General features: G+C 38.3%; 1 protein-coding gene across 3 annotated transcripts in view; it reads right to left on the bottom strand.

The window, feature by feature from the left end:
• The window catches only part of Ptx1 (pituitary homeobox homolog Ptx1), a 29,297-nt gene extending 11,855 nt beyond the window's left edge, over positions 1-17,442 (bottom strand). Inside the window, exons 1-3 of one of the 3 annotated variants that reach the window (XM_089073109.1) lie at positions 14,972-17,442; positions 3,272-3,466; positions 400-656 (exon numbers count right to left, since the gene is read on the bottom strand). In XM_089073109.1, coding sequence (XP_088929235.1) covers positions 400-656; positions 3,272-3,466; positions 14,972-15,290 — 771 coding nt within the window. In that variant the 5' untranslated portion in view covers positions 15,291-17,442. The remainder of the gene's footprint in view (positions 1-399; positions 657-3,271; positions 3,467-14,971) is intronic. The other 2 variants (XM_089073116.1, XM_011636012.2) reach the window with 2 other exon arrangements.
• Positions 17,443-24,509: the final 7,067 nt, after the last annotated feature.

The raw sequence follows: 24,509 nt of genomic DNA, 5'->3' as shown, positions 1-24,509 counted from the left end.
CACGAACTTAAATTTTTGAACGTTGCTTTAATATTATTATTTCATATTTTTCGTCTTCATAACGATTTTTAAGAACACAAAAATTGTTAATGTTTCACCAACACAATGTGAGTATTAGCTCAAATCTATTGATTATATGAATTATTAAAATAAAATCAAATCTAAATTATCTCTATTTGTCAATTAAGTATGTAATTTTTTAATGATTTTATTAATTACTTCATATTACTAAAAAAGTGTAAGTTACTGTAGATAAATTTGTAAATAAATATAAAAACTTTAAGACAAATCCATTTAATTATTAGTTGAATCATCTTTCTTTTACAGATATTTTTATAATTTTGACGCGATGAAATTTAAACTCTTCAATATAAATTACGATATTGTAAATTCTCTTACCCTGACTCGAGCTTCCGTAAGATTTGTACAGCAAGCTATCTCTTCTCTAGTTGACATATCTGGATACCGATTCCTCATGAACGTCATCTCCAAGTTCTGAAGCTGATGCTGCGTAAAGTGTGTCCTCTGTCGCCTTTGTCGTTTATTCTTCTTGCCATCCTTGTCATCGGTATCGTTGACTCCGACCACTCCTCCAGGAGAAACGACGCCACCGCCGGTACCCAATTCGTGTTTCACTTCTGGTGGTGTTCGTACACCTGAAAAGTGTTAAGGTATCATATCTTCGACGAAACCATCAATAGTATAGTATCTTGGATACTAGGCTTAATTATAAATTAAGAGTTTTCCAAATTTTGCGAAAATGATACCAGAATATTAGCAATATAATATCTTAGTTTTTAAATAAAATGGGATATATATTTAAAAATAAAATAAAATATCCTGTAATTCATCATTAATTTGAATGAAAAATTCAATGTATATTTACTTTGTAACGCTCATTACATATTTCGTAATAATAAATAATCATTATTACAGCGCGCTGAACTGTTGTTGTTTATGATATACAATTTAGCATTGTGTATACACAAGACAAACTACTATTTATATCTTCAGTCTCGGACTGACAGGTAAAGTCGCGCGTATCGCTCTGTGTGCAATGTTATAATTTCTCGAAACGTGAACAGTGTCAAACGTATCAAGTATCAAAAAAATCGCTAAATGCCATCATTATTTAGAAATATACTTATTGAATATTAGTATACGCGATTCAATCTCGCGATTAATATTTCGTAAACATAAAGTAATAGTTATTAATTAGAACACACATTTCGAGTGATTTATTCTTCATTTAAATGGAAAGCAAAGCAAAAGAGATAGAAATTACAAACAATTATTTTATTATAAATTATTATAAATTAGATACTATAAATAGATAATAATCATCTTTTTAACAATTTAAAATTAAATTTTGCAATATGTAATGCGTTCATATAATACTGAATTTTAATTATTTACTGTCATAATTACCATCTTAATACATTATCAACTCAATTTCATTAATTAAATTATATTGTGTGTGTCAGAGCAAAGTTTTGCTGACATTTTCTGAAATTTTCTTCTCATTAAATTTCACATAAATAGAATATACAAAATCGATTCTGAATTTCCGCATCACATATCAGTAAGTCATAATTAATTCCGTATTTTATCAATTGCGTATCGTAAATTCGCGCATGCGACATTTTTATTTAAAATCTTCCATCGTCAAAAATTCGTTGTGTGTTATTTACAAGAAGACGTGTCTGTAAAGTTTCCAAGTGTTGAATGCGGATTGTAGCTCCATGCGATAATATTTTTTTCGTATTATCCTCCCGTCGCAAGGTCGTAGCGTAGCGCACGTTACGTGTGATTAATGTCGGGAGTGCCATGCAAAGTGTCGCGCGATCGTAATTAACCGTGTCTCGCGAATAAACGTTGTGTATGTTACGACTTCATAGTTACACTTCTGCAGCTGCGCATTATGTCGGTGAGTGATAAATTATATTTTATTCTAATTTAAAACAAACTAGATAGATTTATCAAATCAGCATAAGATGTAAGTAAATATACATGCATGTATATACATTTAGCTATATTTATAAAAATGATGACTAAGATATTTCATAGATCCACTGTTTTAAAATAAGTGAGTTAGTAAGACAAATTACTAATGATGTAATCTTAAGATATATGATGCAAGTTCGTGAAAATTTTAAGTGATACCAAGTTTGATCGCAATTTGAAACCATTATAATTTCGATATTTTCGTGTCAAAATTTTCAAGTCTAATTAATCTTCGGAATTAAAGTATTAAAGCACTGCGAGATACGACAGTATTTGTATGATAATATCACATGCTGTGTAATTAAAAGAAAAATTGTTTTCTACAATAAATTCTCTCCATTAAATAACGTATGTAAAAAAAATTATTCTTACGTATATTATTTATGAACTAAATAGAATCTTGAATCTTTCTATCATATATGATATAGCTTATAGGCCAGGTATAAAACTAATGTCTATTAATTTGATTTAATGTAATTTTCGATAAATATCATTTTACTTTATTAAATGATTCTATACTTTTAGAAATTTTTTTCATGCATTTTTTGATTTATCAAGTTAAATTTTTTTATATTTATGCGAGCTTCGTATTCTTGTCACAAAAGTATGATGGACTAGCGAAAAGCACATGCGAGAACTGACGTCTCCGCCGGCATTAGAACGGATGAGGTGAGATCCGCGGCGGAGGTTTGTTGTTAACCGGGAACGTAAGACTCCGGGAGATATTTCAATTTGCGGGGATTTGGGGCGCGGGTGAGAGTGTTCCAGCTAAGTGCCGAACAAACGTGCAAACAAACGTAAGCGACCTTTTCCGCGCCTCTTCCCACTTGCCGCCATCCACCATTTCGCGCATTCGTTTCAGAACTCCGTGTAAACGCGATAGAGAATGGCGTCCGAATAGCCTTTTCTCCCTCTCCGAACTAAATTTTGATTCGAGCAAATACATCCCTCCGGTTACAGAATCTAGTGTCGAACTTTGAATTACGTGCGCTTGATATATTTTATATAGTTTCTGAAAAGAATACGTTGAACTAATAATAGTATTATTTATAACGATTAATATGTAGAGATTAAAATAATAAGAGATATTTGCTAATCGATACAAAAGATATTAAATCTTTTTGTGCTTCAATATTTTAACATATTTAATGCTTTAATAGAATTGAATTTTGATTTTTCAACTCTCCCTCCCCTCATATACATAGTTTTGATATTTACAACTGAAAAAGATTATATTTTGTATTATTTTTGTACAATCGAAACGTACCTTTTCGAATGTCTGGCCTGTGAGTTGCGTTCGTACGGTTCCTTGGTTGTCCTGTGGAATATCCACCGGAGGGTGTCGTAGGGGTCGCTCCTGGTGTACTAGGATTGCTACCACCGGGGGTGTGAGCGCCATGACCCGCGTCGAGCCTTGCAAGACCCCCGTTGGTTTCATCCCCAAAGTCACTCTGCGCCCAAACTGCAAAACATATCACACCCTCTTGCAACGTCGTCTAGGCACATAGTAATCCTTATTTATTCTCAGCTGCAACTGCGCACGTTAATTGGAGGGTTTCTTTTCGCATTTTGCTAAGTCATTCATGTACGATGTCGCTACATAATGAACGATATATTACCATTTCAGATTTCATCAAGATAAATAGTTAGCAATGATTGGACAATTATTATTGCATAAATCTTTATTATCAATACCATTGTTATAATTTAGTAAAAATAATTGGAGAAAATAAATGATTGAAATAATTTATTTTGCCTTTCAATTAAAAATTAATTTTTTATTAAGAAACATAAACCTTTATTATCAATACCATGGTTATCATTTATTAAAAATATGATTTGAATATTTATATTGCCTTTCATTTCAAAATTAAATTTTTATTAAGAAATCTTTTAATTTGCGTGCGAAAAAAATAGCCGATTTAGAAATTTTAGATTGTAATTCTTCGTAAGAGTAGTACATAAGTCGTATGAATGGGTCAATTAATAATCGTATGTTTTACTTCGCCCACCCAAATAAAGGTTATATGTCTCATCGCGGCGAACCGCCCTTCAATCAACGACTATTTATCTACCGACAAAGTAAACGCGATAAAAAGACAAAGATGGATTCTTCGTTGCTCCTTTCCACACTTCGTCGTCGATGTGTACGTACTTCTTACGTATGCGTCCGCGTGTGCGTGCGAAGCCGCGAGGGGCGGGCTGAGAAGTTAATCGGCTCGGTCGTTTAGCTTCGTTCCGTTTAGTTATATTTGGTTTCCATGGGTGCAGCAAAGAGAAGGGACGTGGTTCACAATTAGTCGGCGCATAACTCGGGCTGATTTAGTGCCGCAGAGTCTACTACGAGCCACGAAGACGCGCGTGTCACTCTATCTCGATACCGCCAAGTGTGCGCGCGGTGCACACGTGTTCGTACAAAATAGAAAGGATTCCGTGTGCGATATTTTCAATGGCGGAGGTCTCAAGCATACTTAAAATGAAATTTCCAATGTTCTGTACTTGCGCGAAAAGGTGAGCTTCGTATACTTAAACAATTTTTATATACGCAGAAATACTCATTTCAATCAGAACAGTAATTTTTGACTCGACACATGGTTTTTACACTTTCATCAATTATTAGTATTAATATATCATATATTTTGCAATTAAGGTGTGCGTTTTTTTAATATTTTACAAGTTTTGATTAATTTTACTTCAAACTAGTATATATCTTTTTCTATCTTGAAAAAATTAAATAATTTGAAATGAAAAAGGACGAAAGGATTTTTATGATTGATAATAAAAAAGCGACTATCGAAATAGAAGGATACAAGAAATAAAAATGAGACAGTTTGTAGAAGAAAAGTTCAGTCAAGTTTGCATCCACGCCTATTTCGAGCGAAGTTATGACATCTCGGTAGACGACTCGGTTAGTACAGTTTATCACAGCACCGTTTCGTTGTGTATACATGCGAGAATTTTTCTGGCAAGACGTACTTGTCAGCACGTACGATATTTTAGCGGACGTGTGATCTGCACTAATTTACGCGTTCGCAAGTAACAAACGCGCGGTATAATTGAGGAAGTCGTCAAAGTTGTTGACGGACATGCTCCAAACAATTGTTGACAGTGTCAACTTTCTCAAGTGTTTACCTCCTCCTTGCTCAAAGAACTTCAATAGTCAATAATAACAACGATTCTCTGTTCTAAATTTCTGCTTTCGTTGACGTAGCTTTTTATATTAAAAATCGAGTGCGAATATCACATCCCAAAAGGTCGACAGATTCCTCTCGGGGGCACTCTATATTTATAGCTTGGCTATAAATTCGTAGGAAGGTATCTACGAGAGGGAAGCATGGTGAAAATCGCTGCACCCACCTGCCAGAAAATTGATATTGACGAATATCACAACTTCCCGTCGCATAAATCAATCTCGCCTGGGCATCGTCGCGTGATCATGTGTGCGGTATTCATCACGTGTTTGTTAGAGCAGCGTCGTGCATGTTTATACAACTATTACCGTTATTTATCGCTTTGGTAGCGGAGATTGAAACTGGCTTAATTTCGGTAGGTTCGGATGCTGTAGATGCTACGCAAATAATCTCAGCACTTATACAGGACGATTAGCGGTTAAGATATGTTTGAAATATATTTAGAGGGAGAACATATTTTGATCTAAATCCATAATAATACGTATTAATAACATATTAATATTTGTTAAAGTACTTTATGTTTTTTTCATTTGTATAACTCATTTTTCTTCTCTTTACGTTTTATAAGCATGTGTTTAAAGATTAAATTACTGAACTCACTAAATTATATACCGATCTTAAACCCATCTTTACCAGACGTGTTTCCTCATGAGCATCATATAAATACGTGAACGCGACTCGCGAGGCTGCGACTCGTTCGCCGGTATTCGTGATTAATTCGTCGGCCGACGAAATGCGAGAGCGGATGAGCCTCGCCGACAACAGGATTACGCAAGACGCAAACTGCAGTGCGATTTTGAACAGGGCAAAGTATAGCTGCGCCTTGCCGTGCTGTATATCGCGGAAATGCTAGTGTCTCTTGAAATTTATCCCCGAAGTTACGTACAGCTCAAGAGGATTGGATTTGTCCGGGAAACGACCGAGGAATATTTTTGATATTGGTATGTAAATAAATCTTGTAAGAAGCGGGTATTTAATCTCCAGATCGATTGTTTGAATAGTCATGTGTAAAAACAATGAATAGAGATAATCTCATAGCATAATCACACGTTCGAAATATGAGCAATAGTATGAATAGTCAGTTTGTCAATTCCATTTCCTAAGAAAGACAAATATGTTAAAATACATTAAATGGCTATTGCCATATCGTAAATCCTTTTTAATAAATAGATAAATAAGTAATCATTTCTAAATAATTTGAAGATCGTAATTAAATACTAATTATGATTCTTCAAATTCCATTCAAGTACTCATTTCCGAAAAATAAATTTGTAAACACGACAACGTAAATTACATAAATTAAGATGTTATTATAAGTTAAGATGTTCTTTTACCTGTGCTTTTTCGGATTTTCTAAGTTAAATAAAAACATGCGAGAGAATCCTTCCAAGAAGTTTGAGGATCTTCATCTGTTTACTACGAAGGTATTTAAACCGAGGGATACGTTCGCCTTCCTCGTTTCGATAAAGATAATGTATACCGACAGAATCTCCTACACACCGCTGCGCTTGTATATTATTTCAAGATTAGAGTTAATCACATAATCTGCACCGTGATCTGACTAACATTACTCGACCTACTCACCGAGTAAAATTTATAAACCATTCCTCACGCTTCGATATGTCGCAAACAGATGTATAGCATTAAATTTTGTATCCTTAACAATCGTCAAATTCATATTATATTTCAAAAGCATAATTTTTATTACAACAAAATTATTCGCGTGAATATTTTGTATTTTAATTAATGTGATATTTGATCTGAATTTATTAACTTACATAGAATTAGATACTTGATGATTTTAACGCACAATTAATAGTTATAAAATTTCGAGGCTATTAAATAATGAAATTCAAGTACTTTTGAGTTATTGAATAATGTTAAAATCAAAGACAATACGAAGTCAGTGCGAGTGCAAGGTAGAAAAAAATATGAGCATAAAATTGCGAATATCTTCTACGCGCGTGATAATAATAAATAAACAGTGTGAGACGTGGCGCAATGATTTTCCAGGGTGTCGTTCGAGGATACACTTTCCTCGTGTCTAGCGCGCACGTTCCCACGAGATCCCCTGCGGAGTTCTCGGAGGCTTAAGATGTCGTATCGTTTGACGGCTGTGTGCTTGTCCGCCGGCGGCCACCATGGATTCGTGGCAGAGTTACCGCGGATACGAGAGAGGATCCCGAGAGGGCGGAATGTGGCCCCGACACTCTCCACCCCGCCCTGTCAAACACGTTCGACACCCCCGATCCCGTTCGCGCGCTCGAGCATTTCGTTCCTCGAGAGGAGAGAGATCATATATTGATCCCTCGATCTGAAAACGTCGAAACAATATGGACTTTTCTTCCCGTCAACGCAACCGAAGGCTACCTCGAGCGTCGGGCATCTGTCAGAGATATCGCGCGAGATCCAACGTGTATAATAATAAAAATTTTGTTAAATTGATAGATCTTAAACGAATATAAAATGCGAATCCTTTAAATTACGAGAACGATAAGCTCGTGTAAAAAAAAAAAAAAAGCGAAAGTAAGCACAACTTTGCCACATCTCTGGAAATGAGAGAAGGGCAGAGAAAACGCACGGCGCCTCGACGGATTCTTTTACACCAAGTGTCGCGTTGCGTTGGTTCGCACGTGTTTTTACACAGAAGAGAAGAGGTCGAAATTCGGCCTATGCAAGCGTGTGGACGACAAGGGGAGAAAGGAACCGCGATGAACGGTCGAGCGGACGGGATAAAGAAAAGCGAGAGTTAGGAACGGCGAAGGTGGAGGGAGCAGGGATGGTAACTAGAGGGAAAGGCAGCTTGTAACTCACAAATTTATTACTTTTCCCCGCGCTTCGAGTTATTTTATGCCAAAGACAAACTATGCCCGTTCCGTTAAAGCGAGGGGGGGAAAACGATGACGAGAACGAATATCTCAACTGCCTCGTCGCGCGCGTTTTTACGCCCGCGGGATGTATTAGTGGACCGCTAATCCGCACGGATTTTACGGGACGGCTGTGCATGCAAGAACGTCTTCGTCGTTGTCGTTGTCCTCATCGTTCTCGTCGACGAAGACGGCGGCGACGACGAGCGACAGCGACGATTGCAGCGACGAAGCCGCGCGTACCATTTTCATCTCGTTCCATTTAGTCCCATCGACTCTCTCGTCCCGATCCCATGACCTCAGCCATGCCCGAGTTTGCGCTCGGGCTAAGTCGACTTACGCCCTTTCGTCGATATCACGATGTTACAGTGAACTCTCTGTCGGTTGTCGGTTATAATTATCGAGACCCTCCAAATAACTAGGAAGTTTCAAAGTATTCGCATAAAAATCGTTGCAATGACGCCTAGAAGCTTTTCGTAGAGAGATAATTGTTGTTACGATGTATTGATAGAGGTTGTAATATAATATAATATAATATATTATAATTTATTATAATATAAATAAATTATACATTTTTAGAGTTCATATGTGAACAAAATTTTATCGTGACTATATTGAAAATGCGGTTCCGATATTATATAATATTTTAACGTGATTGCTACAATTGAAAATTAATATTTGTGCGTAATACGCGAGTAAATAATGCAATTTCGTTAATTTTTCGATATACGCGCGCGAGCATAATCCGGGCTGTGTGCTGTGATAACTGTACACACCGACGTTAAGCCGTGGAAACTATAAAAGCCGCGAATTATGATTTAGGCCATTGTAGTCCGATCTCCGGTACAAAATTAACAGCGGGCCGTTATTTCGACGTCGCTGCTTTCATCACCCGTAAGTTTTACTCGCGCGCGGCAATAAAGCTCGCGTCAATAACGCGGCATCGATCAAGAGATATTTGGCGAATTGACATTCTGATGCCATTAATTTATTGCTGTAATCAAACAGAAATATCTCCATTGTCGGGATGATTTACGTTATCCGTGACGATTACAGAGCATACATATGAATAGCAATTTCTATATTGCATATATAAATAACTATAAAAACTATAAATAATTATAAACAATATTTTTTGTTATAAGGAATTCGAATATTAATGGATTATTAATATGAATATTTATTTACATGTTCTTTCTTATATCTTTTTTTACACATACGTGTATTTCGATGGAACAATTAATATGTTTTTCTGAAAGACTTGGTCATTTTACGCTCAGCGATCATTGAATGGCCAATGAGAAGATAAAATGTAAGCATGAATACATGACACGTGGCACAAAAATTGTGCGTGTTTAGTGAACCATAGCGCGACGTAATTCGACGATAAAGGGGGTTATGAGGGTTGGCGAAATATGTGTATGATACAGCTGCGAAGTGCTTGAAAAGTCACATGAAATAGTTCGATCGTCGAAATTTATAACTATATTCTCATACGTTGAACTTCTATTAAAATTAATATCTCAATATTAATTTTAATGATAATTCAATGCAAATAAAATATCTTTATTTATTTATATCTTTATTTATATAAATTAACTTTTAATAATTTTTAGAATATTTTTATTTATTTACTCATTATCATATTTTTTTTATGACAAAGATAAAACATGAGTTTTTTTTTGATTGACGCGTTCTGGGAAAAGCAAAATGTGTCACGTATAGAGGATACTATTTCTTGAATGACAGACGAGCGCAGCCGTGAATCCAATAATTATCAAAGCGTGCGATCCCCGTAATAGGAGGAACGTCGGAGTTACGTCAGGGGTTGAGGTACGACGGTATGGTGAGAGCACCTGCGGGCCCAGCAGCCTGCTTCGGGCGAGAGAAGTCTTAGTCTGCCGCTGGGTCTCCGCCCCTAATCTCCTAATCCTTGGCTTCCTTAGGAAGTCGTTTATTAGTCAACCACAACCGGGCGCTATGCGTCACCGGAGCAAAGTATTTTGTATCCGGAGTCTTAAAATCGCTCTGCCTATAAATATATAAGGACACTCGTGCAGCATGTCACCGATCTTGTTAATAGGAGTTCTATTGTTGGAAGATACATGTAAAAAATACAAATGGAGACTTTAATAGTTATTTTAATTCTTTAGTACAGTTTCCTGATATAGATTCTAATACACTTATAATTCTTCCTTCTTTAATGTCTGTTTATTTCGATGATGATTTTACAATTTTTTTATGATGCTAGTGATTCACGACATATTTGAAATCACTTAATTGTTTATAAAGTGCTCAAGAGAGATTATCTTTGAGTGTTTTGTTCTATTCTCTAGCGATATAGAGAGAATCACGAGGGATGTAAGATCGATTAGTTTGTTTGTCTACGGAAATGTCGGGAGTCCACAATTCTGCGGATGGGGTTCGTTATCGCTTGTCAAGCAATTTGTTTAGTTTCATCCTGACATACAGGAAAAGCACATGGAACCGAGGTGTAACCCGAGCACGAGTGGTTCCTTCGGAGGCGTAACCAAGATATTTAGAAAAGTTCTACGAAAGGTCCTGCGGATTCAGACTGCCTGGCGCTTTCCAAAATCTTGAGTGTTATTTGAGAAGACGCCAGGACGCCAAATGATCATCCTGTTACAATGAGAAATTATGAACTCGACACAACATATACTTTTCTTTTTCATTTAAGATTCTTGAGTATCGTTTTTCTGAAGGATTTTTTTAAAGAAAAAGAAATCTTTAAATTTTTCAATAATTGTAATTCAATCGCTATTCAGCGATAAGTTATATTTAAAAAAATGATAAAAATTAATAAATGTAAACAACGTTAAAATGAATGAATTGCAATAACAAATTTATTGATTAGGAATATAATAATATAAAATTATCAGATTCAATTATTCAATAATATAAATCTTCAATCGAAGCGATAGCACCTGTTTTAACAATCGTGACATTTGTTACACATTCTGATCATCGACCATTCGTTTAGTTCTCACACATCGGCACGCACAGGAATTTTGTTGGTGAGACAACCCTCGAGAATGAGCCTACCCTAGCTGACAGCGGTTGGAACCCACTGAGTACACAAAACCTCGTTGTTGAGGTAGACAGGGACCTGCCTTACCGCAGCTGAGATAATGGGAAGGAAATCAGATCATTTCTATGTTGATCCTACTAGTTCGGTCCCCGGCGCTTAAAGGATCGCCATGATTGGCTGGCTGATCGAGAAAATCGAACCGGAACATCAGCGCGCCTCATCAAACGATCATGCTTGCCGATCGGCAAAAAGGCGTTTACGTAGAATGCACATAAATGAATCCGCTAATTATTCCACTAATGTGATCTAAAATTTATAATATTAATACTTTGTCATTATTAATAAAACTTTTTTTTTGAATTTATTTTTAAAGTACGTATTTACTTTTTAAAAAGTATTCTATATACAAATATGTTTTATATTCATGCATATATATATATATATATATATATATATATATATATATAAAACAGACTTGTTATTATTGATAGCTTATATTCTAAATACAAGCTACAAATGTATTTCGATAAAACAATTTCAAAAATGTGATATCTCGTCCTTTGCGCGGATATTTTCGTCATATTTGAAGTATTGTTTGAAATCGCTGCACGACAAAGTTTATCCCATGCAGAAATCACGCAGGAATCTCGATCTGCAGGAATCGCGGTTCAATTTCGCGTCTAAACGCCCATAAGTTTGCGGCGAGGAGACTTTTGCGGGTGCATTCCCCAGGGAGGCTAGAGGCTAGCCGAGCAATTTGTCAACACCATTAGTCCGGGGGTGTACCTAGGGTGGACTTCGACGCATCTGCTGGCTCGATCGCAAGGCCGATCGCGATAATAAAGGGGTAGTTAATGACTAACGGGGGCTGCGCAAATCGGAGTCGACCGTATGCCGCCCTGTTGACAAAATATTGAGCCTCCCGTTGGCCGAGCGGGGATAACAGATTTTCCGCAGCGATTCTTCTCGCCGAATTTTCGCTCGCATCCTCGATACAATCGCCCGATCGACCGTTACTATTTCCGCATCATCATTTTCATTAGAGGGCGGCGTTGCTTTTATCGTGGTCGACGCTGGCATTAATTTCCATCGACGTGCCGATATTAATAGAGCTCGCGTAATCCCGCCGCGATATTAATGACAATAATATGTGGAGTAGCGTTCACGATAGAAATTTTAATTCGCCCGCGACCGCTTCGAATTTATCAATGTCCTACCTGTTGACCGATCAAGCGCGGCGACAAATAATGCGAAAGTGAGTTAGCTCGAGTAATGATAGGGTAGTTAAATGAAAAATCATTGAGAACGTATAGTGCTTGGAAAATGCATACGATCAAAATCTTCTGAACAGATTTATAAATCGAAACCGAGATATAATGTATATAATATAATGTATATAATGTATATAATATAATTCATCCTCGTAGAATCCATTTACATATACAGACGCTGGTGTACGGTTAGAAAAGCAGTTCATCTAAAATTCGATACAGTCGTGAGAAAATATAAAGCTCTAATAAGGATACTCGCGGTCCTAGATGGTGGATCCGCCGGCGGATTGGGACTGAAACGGGGATAGGTAGGATGCCATTGGAATAAGATCGGGTTTAGCCGCAGTGTCGAGTTCGAGCCCCGGATAAGTCTACCTTATCCCGATAAGCCGGTGAGTTAATGAATCACAAAACAGGTGGTGGCGCTGCCACCAGAGAGGATCGTCTACGTCGTCTTCGACGATCGTCGTACGTGCGACTGAATTCGCCCGTCGCTCGAATGACACTATATTACGATGAACGATCTGCGTTATGAAACTCGATTTCGACTTATCTGTCCCAACGAACATCCTCAACTTCTTCAAATAAGATTGAAGTATTTTAAAAATTATTAATGAAAAATGCTAGTCGGGACATTCTGACTTTTCATTGGTCAAAAATTGGCTAGCGTTTACTAATCAGTCTGGATAGTTTCTGGCTAGTTGCTAGCCAGTTTCATACAAACGAGATTTTCTGATTCAGTTATTGAATGGTTACTGTTCAGCAAATTCAAAATAAAAATCAGCCAGTTTTTGATTATAAGTGGATTTGATTATAAGTTTTCCTAGATCCTTTTCTAGTCGAATATTTATGTTAGACCGTAAGCAATATTTTATAATGGAGTTTTTAAATTATCGGTAAAAGTAATTAGACACGTATTCTCGAGATTTTAAGTTTTCGGCGATGCTGTTTTGCTACTTTTATCCACCCGATGTGTCCGACGTTTATCTGGTATCTCATATCGCGGATGGAATAACACAACGAAACCAGCTTATCAGTTTATTCCTACGAATTTTATCGTCTGGCACTTGACAAGAACCGAGAGTCTCGTCTAATATTATGATTGAAGAGAAAAAAAAAGAAAAAAATCAGTTCATATAGTTTATTCCTAAATAGTGGATGAAAATCTGTCCACTTGTTTTCAGTTTGTAAAATGATTATATGTTTATCAAGTGACCGTCATTGTTTAAATAACTTAAATCATATACGATAATATGATAGATTATGATAGATTATGATAGATTATGAGTGATTAGTATAATCGAAATCACAAAAATAATATTTATTTTAATTTTGATGTTTTCCCTTGCAAAAGCGAGAGTGTCTGCAGTATTTAAATTACAAATCGTTCGATAAGAGCGCAACTGGGGAGACGTAATATATTAAATTTTGCCTCCTTATCGAGGTTTATCGGCGACGAGGTAGCATATAATTGAATATTTCAGATCGTGCGTCACACGTCACGTTGAATCATACTGATCGAACGAGCATCTCAATTTTCTCAAATTATTTCATCAACATTGATTGTTTATGATCGCGTGTCTGATTGTTTGTCGTCATCGCGACAATGAATAAAGAAAGTTTCCTACTTTTGTGCAATGTCACAACGTATCAATCTTATTTTGCAAATGACACATCCGTGATAGGAGATTTTCGGCGGAAATGAACGATAATATGGTTGTCGCGCGGCGCAAAGTCAGGGAAAACGTCGAGTACTTATCAGGCGAATAAATGAGGATCGATAGTATCGTTAACAATAAAATCAAACGCTACAAGTCAGAGCTACAAGCGATTACATCGCGATAAAATATGATATGGCGACAGTGGAAAAAGTGGACTTCATATCTTATGTCGGAATCGACACACAAAAGAATATGTCGGTTGTAATTACCGAGCTCATCAAGCCACTTTATTATGACGTTATCGCATTCAATCCTTTTGTGATTTTACAGAATACGATTTGATTCATTTTTCATCTCGTATATTTTATATTTAAGCAACATTCTGCATTGTAATTATATCATATCTTAAAATATTTTTAGATACATATGTATTAACTTGTATCAAATGATATAGTTATTGTGTTTGTAAGAATAGTTTAAGATGGAAATAATTCATCCAATTTTCATGTAAGAAACAAAAGAAATACCAAAAGAAATATTTTAAAACGTTATCCTAATTATTTTTTATTTTATGCCTAGATATATCAAAATAAATCTATTGCACTATAAAAATTATTTTTATCAAGCTGAAGCTTATTTGATTCCGTGATTGTAAAATAATAATCTTTTAATTTATTTATATATCATACTTCATTTAACAACAAAATCTGAATTAAAAGATTACAAAGCAATTCAATTGTTTATGATAGATACTTTAGTTATCATATAAAATCAGGTATGTTTATTCATAAAATTAGATGAATGATACCTAAGTAAATCACGTAAGAGTTACCGATTCTTTTAGATCGTATAAGCGTATTATTATTATTATTATTATTATATTGACGACTCCGAGCGCTGGTCGTCTTTAGTATTGTGAACGACTCACCACGTTTAAGTTTCTCCAGCGGCTCGTGGTGCAGTTGGTGACTGGAATTGTGCAGCATCGAGGTATCGTGATGCGAATTACCGTGGAGATCGTGATGGTGCATCGCGCCCTGAAGATGGTCGCCGTGTAAGCCGGCCATCGAGGCAGTCGCTGCGACCGCGTGCTGATGATGTTGCACCGAGAGGCCGCTCGTCGGCCCAATTACGAGATCCTGTAGACACAAATCCGCGTTGCCGCCGCCACCGCCGCCGCCTCCGCCGCCACCGCCGCCGCCCCCGGCGAGTTCGAGGCTCCCCCCGGCCCCGCCGCCCCGCTCCATACTGTAGAAGGTTAACGTCGTGTTGACTGTTCCTTACGACTCGGTGACACGATCAATCTGGCCCGCGAGAGGCCGCGAATCGGTGCGATCACGCCGGTTTGTCTGCTGCCTTGCTTAGGGACACATTCAAGCTTAGGGGCACATTCTTCTCTATTTTGCAGATCGAGATATATGCAATCGACGAGAATCCGCGTGAGTTCTTTACAAGCGATTATACTAGACAAAAATATTCAGCGATTTGTTTTTTTTGAAAGGAGTACGACCGTGTACTGGATTTTTGACGTATCGGTTCCCGTCAAAGTCTTCAAATCGAGAATATGACGCGCAACGCTTGTTAATATAGTCAATTACGGCATCATTATGGGTTTTTTCAACATAGGTCTATAGTGAAACTACGATCGCACGACTTATATAACTTTTTCAGAAACGGTCACTGTGCGTATGTCGTACCGTCGGCATTCCTCCGCAGTTGGTGCTCCGATTTTCTTTAGCGTCAACAACACGTGTATATGACATTCCGCATCCAGAGATGAATTGACGGAAATACGTGGACGGTTAATTCACGCAAGACTCCGAAAAACAGCGCGGAACTCACATGAATAATGCGCGTGCTATAGAACGGAGGTCTGAAATCAGATAACCGTCGGTTCAATGTCGCCGTGTTACGTAAGAGAAAAACGAAAAAAGTTATAAAAGAAGAGCTCTGCCGCTTAAGTAGGTTAAACTATCAACACTATCATCCTCATATATATTTTTCACGTGAGATTGGTAAACTCATCTACTTCTCTTGCTTTTTCACCGTTCTTATGTTTTATAAACTTTTGTTATGCTCTTCTCTCACTTTGATAGAGTTGACTGAACATTCACGATTTGTAGCAATTCTCACAGTTTATGTTTCTTCGTTTTCCGTATGAGCTTCGTATGAAAGCTTCTTCGTTCACAGCGTAGATCGTTCGTGATTCTAAGTAACTGCGTTAGAAACAGTTGACGTTGAAGGAAGGTTCCCTGTAATATATCTAACACTATATATTGACCACCACTCTCGTCACCCACTTTCTTCGGTGAAACGTTCACCAAGAGCCGAGAGCCACCGGCTCTTGTCACCGATCAAAGTCACGTCGAGAATTTGACGCACGCGACGGATGAAAGCGGCACCCTCCCCCCCCGTGCGGCACACCACGATTCGTACTATCACTACTTCTCGAAGAATTCTCGTTCTCCACTCCCCCGGAACACCACTGTGTAAATTTACTTGCGATTTACAGGTGTGTGGCGCGAGGACGACGAGGTCTCCTACCCGCGACCATCGTCGGATGCCACGGCCGCGGGCAACGACGTCGACGTCGACGTCGCCGCCGTCGTCGTCGTTGGCACGAGCGCGTCGATGATGATGACCGCGCAGCACTTGTCACTACTCGTCACCTCTGCCCTTAACTTGTCAGAGAGGAGACGCGCGGAGCGGGACACGGCGATAGAGGAAAATATAAGAAGGCGGCGGCGGTATCGCCGGTCGCAGCGGTGTATCCCGATTTTCCCGCCGGTAGATGAAACGCAACGTAGCGGCTAGCGTCGCGTAAGTCGGTTGGTAGGTGGGTCCGCCAGGCTTAGCCGGTTGAGCCTTTCGGACTGCCTGCCGGCTTAAGTCTCTAAGTCGGTAAGCCGAGCGGATCTAGTGGTCTTGGCTGGTGCACTGGCTGCCTGCTAGCTTGCTTGCCTGGCTGCCTGCCTGCCTGGTTGCCTGCCTGCCTGCCTGCCTGCCTTCCTTGCTTGCCGGGCGGCCTGCCTGACTGTCTGACTGCGCCTCTCCCTCCGGCTCGCTCGCTCTTACTCCCCTCCATCCGTTCCTTCTCTCTTTGCCTCCACACCCGGAGCAAACTCCCCACCTAGCACATCTCCCTCGTACTCGTGGCGTCGCTCGTTTCTCTAGCACCGCTCGCTCCCCTTGGCACGATCTCTCACGCCTGTGTGCTCGTGTTGCCGCTTTGCTCCTTTCCTCCCTCGACTCGCTCAATCTCGATTGTGCGTCTCTCTCAGTGCCGTTCGTTCGCGATTCACAGTTCCTGCTTCAATCGTCTGCATCCTTCTCCATGTAACGCGCGGGTTCTCGTCCGTTACCTCGCGATCTCTTACACACCGTCATCTTGTCCCTCCCTCCAACCAACCCCCTCCACATGTCTTTCTCTCGTACAGCATCCCTTCTTCCAGAATCGCATAGCGCTCCTTTCCCACCGCATTTCGCTCTTCGCGCGATCTCTAATGCCAAATTTCTATCTCATATGTGAAGCCTAATCTGCGGCGGAAGCAACCCTTTGGATATCTAGTCCATCATCGCTCTCTCTTTGCCCGTTTGTCTTCGATCATTTTACTATAATATATATGTTACAGTATAATTTTATAACTATAATAGAATTTTTCACGCTGTCGCGATCTTTCGCGTCTCTTTTCACTGTATAGTAACTCGAGGCGGTCGCATCGGTTACGTTCAGTGTCATCCGACGCGCATCCCTTCCGGTCCATCCCTACCTTCGGATTTCAACCCCCCACCTTTGATCCGGTGTTGCCCCTCCTATGGTGGCGACGGTGGTCGGCGTGCTTGCCCCTTCGAATGAACGCACACGCACACGTGGTGTTTCCTCTTTTCTCTTGGACTACTGGACGATCTTGCGGATCTTGCGACACCACGACGATTATCGTTTGTTGTTTCTCCCAGTCGACCTCGTAGCGCCTTGACCACGCGAGATCGCGATCCTACCACCGGTAGAGTAGTCTCGGCGATTACCCTCCGCCTTCGTAAGAAACGTATCGCTATAACCCTCTTTGTTTACCGGAAAACTCTTACGCGCGGATAAAATGGTGAAAAGGAACAGCCTGGGTACCTTTGCGCAATTGCAAAAAAATCAATCTTATTGCCTTTCTAGCGCATGATAACAAAGAATAGTGGAAAAGGAACGTTGGGAAATTTTATAACAACTTGGTTAAAAACACAAATTTTGTTCTTAACAATTATTTGTACTTTGGAGCGTAGAAATTTAATAGCATTTAGATAATTATGAAAAATGTTATTTATTATTTTTTTCATTAATCATATACATCATTTTTTATTTAATCGATTATATTATCGATTCGATAACTTTTCACATTTCATGTTATTTTTCACAAAGTTCGAAATTCTGCTCAGAATCAGGATTGCTAGCACGTAGTTATTGATAGCTTATCAGTTGGAGTAAATATGTCTGGTCTGGAATCGCCGTTCGATTTTAAGATGTGTACGTCAAAGCACAAGGAATTCAAAACTGCGCGCAGTCTGTGCGAGTGTTCCTAAGGAGAAGCAATTCTCCGGCTGTCTCACCTACTATATAATACTATTGGTTGTGCTATCTATGTGCAATTAGTCTGAAAATTCAGAATTAATTATACAAGTTCAACGATAGTTTCTTATCAAAGTTTAGAGAAAACGACAATAGGATGTGGCTCATAATGATCTCAAGTATATCGAATAATATTAGCATATAAGTGTAAATAGTGGAAATAGTTTTAAACGCAGTAGACAATTAAAGTACATTCCTTTTTTGCTGTGCTATTTGTTTCTGAGTAACATTTGGGATTTTATATAGTTAAAGTTTGAAACAACAAACGAAGTAGGTTCGAACGATTAACTATGTTCGTTTCCAGCTGCAGAATTAAATAAAGTGCAAGCTATATCTTATCCATTTGCCGTGTGCTATATCGATTGATATTCGGCGAAAACCGAATAACCTATTAGTTTCTCGGCGACTACTTCGCAGACATAACGGCTCGTCCAACTCGTTCTTATCATGGTGGGGAGCAAGGTCCGGAAGGGTCAGAGACGAAGTGGGCCGCGCGTGATCCTCGTAAGAGAATCGTCGTCAGTAAAGGGAGCCACGGACGTCGTGACTGGCGTCAAGAAGTTGTCACGCAACGAAATGGGACGGAGAGAGGGAGGAAGCGTCTTCCGAGAGAGAGAGTGTGTGTGTGTGTGGAAGAAAAACGATGGACGCGCAGGGAGGAGAATGGAAAGAAAAAAATGGAAAGAGACAGAGAGTGGCTATCGGCGGCACACGGGGGATGGAAGGGTCAAGGGGGAGGACGCAACTCTAAAGCACTCGATGGAGGAGAACGCGCGGCGGGCACGCGGAAAACGAAGAGCGCGATACGAAAACGGGGGTTGTAGCGGCAGTACATACGTCAAGCTAGGAACAGAGCGCCATCCTGGGGATCCCCTAACGCCTCGGGGAAAGTAGAGGAGACAAATGACAAGATGGCCACGCCTACCGTGCGGGCCGCGTGGGCGTTATTTGCTGGTGTGTGCGTGTGACTTCCCAGAGTTCAGAGCCAGAGTGGGAGCACCACGACGGCGCGACTCGGTGGCGGTCTGGTGGGACAAGAGCGAGAGCGAGAGAGAGAAAGAGAGAGGGGGGAGGAGGCGAAGAGAGAGACGGGGAATGAGAGAATGGGTTATGTACGAGGGACGCGGATGCGGGGTAGGACGTGTTCACCAGGGTGTCTTCTGATTTTTGAAGCGACCATCCGAGTTGTATGGGCAACGTACAGCGAGTGAGACATCGCGGTCGAAAAAGATGGAGACCACTCTATCCCGGTAAATTAAAGTTGAAGATGATGACCGGGATGGACACTGGCTTTGAATGAAATGTGACTTCTTTTAGTTTGTACAAAATAATGTATCTCTTTTTCTCTCCTTTTCTTCACTTTTGTGCATCGACGATGTCTTATACTGGGCGTAAAGACATTTCAATGTTTCTGCTGAACCATTCACACGCACCTTCATATTATTCCATTAAAAATTGTAACAGTAACATATATCATATAATGTGCATTATGCTGAATTACATGAATAAAATGTATTAACATACGAAAGTGTTTGGTAAAACATCATATTTATGTTTATTATTACGCGAAAGGTAATAATACTAGTAGTAATAGTCGACGGTATGATTTGTTGGCATAAAGTTAAGTTTATTTTATATCGTGGTATTATAACTATGTTATAAGATAAATTAAACAATAGAACTTTGCAACGCGGCATTTTCGCTGATATACGGTAGAGAGAATCGGGAGAATCGGACGTTTGTATTATACGTCCAGCCATAATTATTGTAATTCGATAATAATTGAAGGATTACGGATTATCTCTGTATATAGGAAAGCCGCGGCACGGCTTTGCGGCTGGCTTCAACGTTCGAGGCTGTCGCACACGATCGCATCTACTATTCGCTATTGGTCTCTCTCGATCGACATTCAACCCTGACTGGGATTCGACAATCGGCTCGTTCTATTGACGATTAAACTTTGCGCGACACTTTGTGGTCGGCGCTGTTTTTCTCTATCACGAATCTACGCTAGAAATCGACACATGTATAAAGCATTTATTGTGAAAGTGGCCGAAATTATGAAGTATTAATGATATTAAACTATATTTAAAGGCTGCTCGCCTTCTTGGATGTTACGCCTATTTTGTAGATAACATTATACATACATAAATAATATAATTAAATAAATATTTAATATATATTATATAGAGTGGTTTTTTTTTAAGAAAGATTTTTAAAAGTGCATTTACGTAACAAAGATAGTACATAATAATTGTTTGCTAATTGTTTGTTGTTATTAACATATATCAAATTTTGGTTTTTGCTATATTGATGTATAATAAATTATATTATTTATGTGCATAAAGCTGAAATTATACAGAATTCTGGATTTATTCGTCTCCATAAGTCTTATCGCATTTTTGGTCGGTTTTATGAGCTAAAAACAAAGCCTTACATTATTTAATTATCACTTGTAATTACTACTCCACGTCATCCGCGTGATTATTATTTGTACTTGACATTTGCTCAATATCGGCGACAACCATAAAATAAGTTATTGCCGGGATGCCATAAAAGGATAAGATAGACATTTATCAGCTACGAGCGGTCGGTTACTCGTTTTAACGACGAGAACTCGACTTGGAAGTACACATCTGATGTTAAATATTACCTGTCAGAAGACTATTTTGTGACGCAATGCAAAAAAACAATGAAAGAAAGCCCAGTCTGAAAACCCAGTATGAAAACTTTGTTATATCTTGTTATTTATTAAATATGCAATTAACATATAAAAATAAATTCGGAAACAAAACGTTTTTAAATAAATAAAAGAATTTGTATTAGTTTTTTATTTTAAACTTTGAATGTAAATGCTAAAATATTTTATTTAATTGCATAAAAAACAGATATCTTATAATTGTCATAAAAAATGTATAAGTTTTTAACATTGTATATAAATATTTAACAAGAAAAAATGCAAATAGTTGCTATTATATATGTAGTTGCATATTCGTTTTGATTAATGATTCTGCTAATTCAATGTAAGTGCTTTTCATTAAAAATGTATTAATGCTACATAAAATAAAATCTTTATTTTTTTCAGAGCTATATAATTTGTAAAGATAATTTTTCTTGCGTAAATATGGAATATTATCAGGAAACACCTACTCGACTTTCGATTGCCATTAGTGACTAGTTTTTGATAAATTGTTTCCGATATTCAAATCGATCGATATTAAAATTGAAATGAAATCGATAAAATTAATTTTTCGAGATAAAAATAAGCCTTTTTTTCAGAAATTTTTAAAATTAAATAAAAATTAATATTTGAAAAGTTTTATCAGTGCAAAAACTGTCATAGCTTTATTTAAAATAAATTTTAAATTAAAGTATTATTGAATCGATATTATACACTTAATATGTCTAATCTCCGTAATGTTTACAAATTAATTCTAAATAATTTCATTATAAAATTAATTTTTTAAATTTCAGGAATTTTATTAGGTTGTTTTATTAGGTTGTTTCGTTAAATTCTTTAATCTTTGAGTATTTCTTATCCTATGATACAGAGACTTGCTTTTCGTTTCTCTACATTTCTCAAACGGAAAGATGGACAGTATAGGAATTTTATCTCGGTTTATTCGAAATATCGGCAAGATAGGCGGGATGAGTTGGTCAATGCGGCCGTCATAAAGGATCTATTGGCGGTACGAAGCGTTTCTATGATCGCAAGAGAGCAGATCAATTGTCACTAGGACGTGACTCGCTCGTATTTTATTAGCGATAGTAAAACATGCCCATGGCGCAAACAATCGATACTCGGTGTGGAATATCGTTTTCGTGTGGAGATTCGTATCTACCGCCGCGATAACATTCTTGTGTCCACCACCTCCACCGCCGAATCTCAACAAAGAGGCCCTCGAAAGAGGCAAAGAATTCGCGTTCTTCCGATCTATCAATCCTTCCTTATCGCCGTTTTTGGAACGACACGCATTTCGTGATGCTTATTGCAGGGTAATCAATTTGCCGATTAGTTTTATCCACCTCGAATGTCATAGCCGAATAATAGTCCAAGGTTGATTCTCTTAAGCATTGAAATGAAAAATGATGTTCTTTTTAGAATTTGATTTTCCATAAAATATTTTATATACACATATATATATATATATATATATATATGTTCATAATATTATTATTATTAAATCTATAGAACATATACAGAAAAATTTAAGTGCACATTTAAAATTATACAAGTTATATTACAAGATCTCGCTGATCTTGTTCACGCAATGAAATTTGAATCGTTGCATTTGCAATTTAAAGCGACACTTCGCAGAAAGACGTGCAGTAATTTATAACATCCTCATTTTCTCTATCGGTTGGCCGATCTGCACGATAAAAGCAGCTAATCTATCTATCTTGATTATAAAACGTGTCCATCCGACGCGCCGACAGTTTATCTTTAGGCGGAATTTTTTCGCCGGCGCGCGAACAAATCTGGTGAACAATATCCCATCTCAGGATAATTCCAAAATAATTCTGATTTCTACATTCAAGATAGAGAAAAGTTTTTTTTAACGTTTTGTCCAAATATAAACAAAAAAAAGCATGTATCTTTTTTATACGCGCATTGTCGAACATTCGCACCGTTCTGAGTTTATTCTCGTACGAAGGAATCATATCGATTGCAGTCATGAACGACTACAGTACCTGGGGGTTGCTCTCTGTTTCGATTTCGTTTACTACTGGTGCCAGCCGTTCTTTCCCCTCGCTTCCCGGATGCTCGTGCATTTTCCTTTCTCCCTTGACTCACCCTGGGTTCCCACTCCATACGGCCAAGCCGTTTGGTCGTTACAGTGCGCCGTCTTTACAAATTTTATATCATTTTTATGAGGCATAAAGTCGTCGAGAAGCCGACCGAGGAGAAAAGAGAGAGGGTTAGAGCGCGAGCAGAAGTGCGGCAGAGGGAATGCTTCTCGGTCCAAATCACCCCTCTCAGTTTCCTATCACCCCTGCCAGTCGACACTGCAGTCACGTGGCTGGGCGGAGCGGATAGCATCCCCTCATTTCCGACGTGGGGTACAAAGAGCGGGGCGAACCGACAACGTAGGAGGGGATGCCGTGCTACGTTAGGGGTGGTGGATTGTAATTCGCCGGACAAACTCTATATCGAGGAACGCTTCATGTCTTGTCTTGTTAAAAAATTCGCGATCACTGATACGTCTTTTTCATCGGGAAAGAGAAATATAGTTTTCAGAAAACTAGAGTTAGGAAAAGTAATTTTTAATCTTTGATATTATTATTATAAATATTTGAAACATTTCATATCAAAATGTATGTAGTAAATAATATGTAAAAAATATTAACACCAAATTTTAATAACTTGTTAATATTAATATTAAGAGCATTAGCGAGTTAAAAGCGGATTATAAGCTGAAAAATATTTAATATCAAACTTATAATCTTTGAAATTGTGTTTCTCACGGGTTATTTATTATGAAAATTATTTTAGTCAAGATAGAGACATGAATATGGATGCGAATCATAAATTAAATTGACTAATTGAAAGAAAGGGGTGTCGGAATGATAAGTCGTAAATGCGATGAATCGATTGATTCTTCGAGCAACTATGCCGCTCACTACCCAATTATACGGCAAGGATTACTCTCCCAGTTTAAAGTTAATCCTGTTTAAGATGGACGGAAAGTAGGCGAAAACTTGGCTTCTTACTCGGTCAGCCTTTCGGCGATAGTGCGGCTTAGCGGCATTAGGAGCGACGATCCCGTTAACGAGCTTTCAATGGAGCAAACGATTTCGCTCGCGGATTCGTTTCGCGCTTCTTTAAATACGTACACGAGATCTGATTCCC

Source organism: Pogonomyrmex barbatus, unplaced genomic scaffold (assembly GCF_055798465.1).
Source record: "Pogonomyrmex barbatus isolate J1 unplaced genomic scaffold, ASM5579846v1 scaffold1, whole genome shotgun sequence".
Classification (NCBI taxonomy): domain Eukaryota; kingdom Metazoa; phylum Arthropoda; class Insecta; order Hymenoptera; family Formicidae; genus Pogonomyrmex; species Pogonomyrmex barbatus.
Note: the sequence above shows the minus strand (reverse complement) of the source record. Positions and strands in the feature narration are given on the sequence as shown.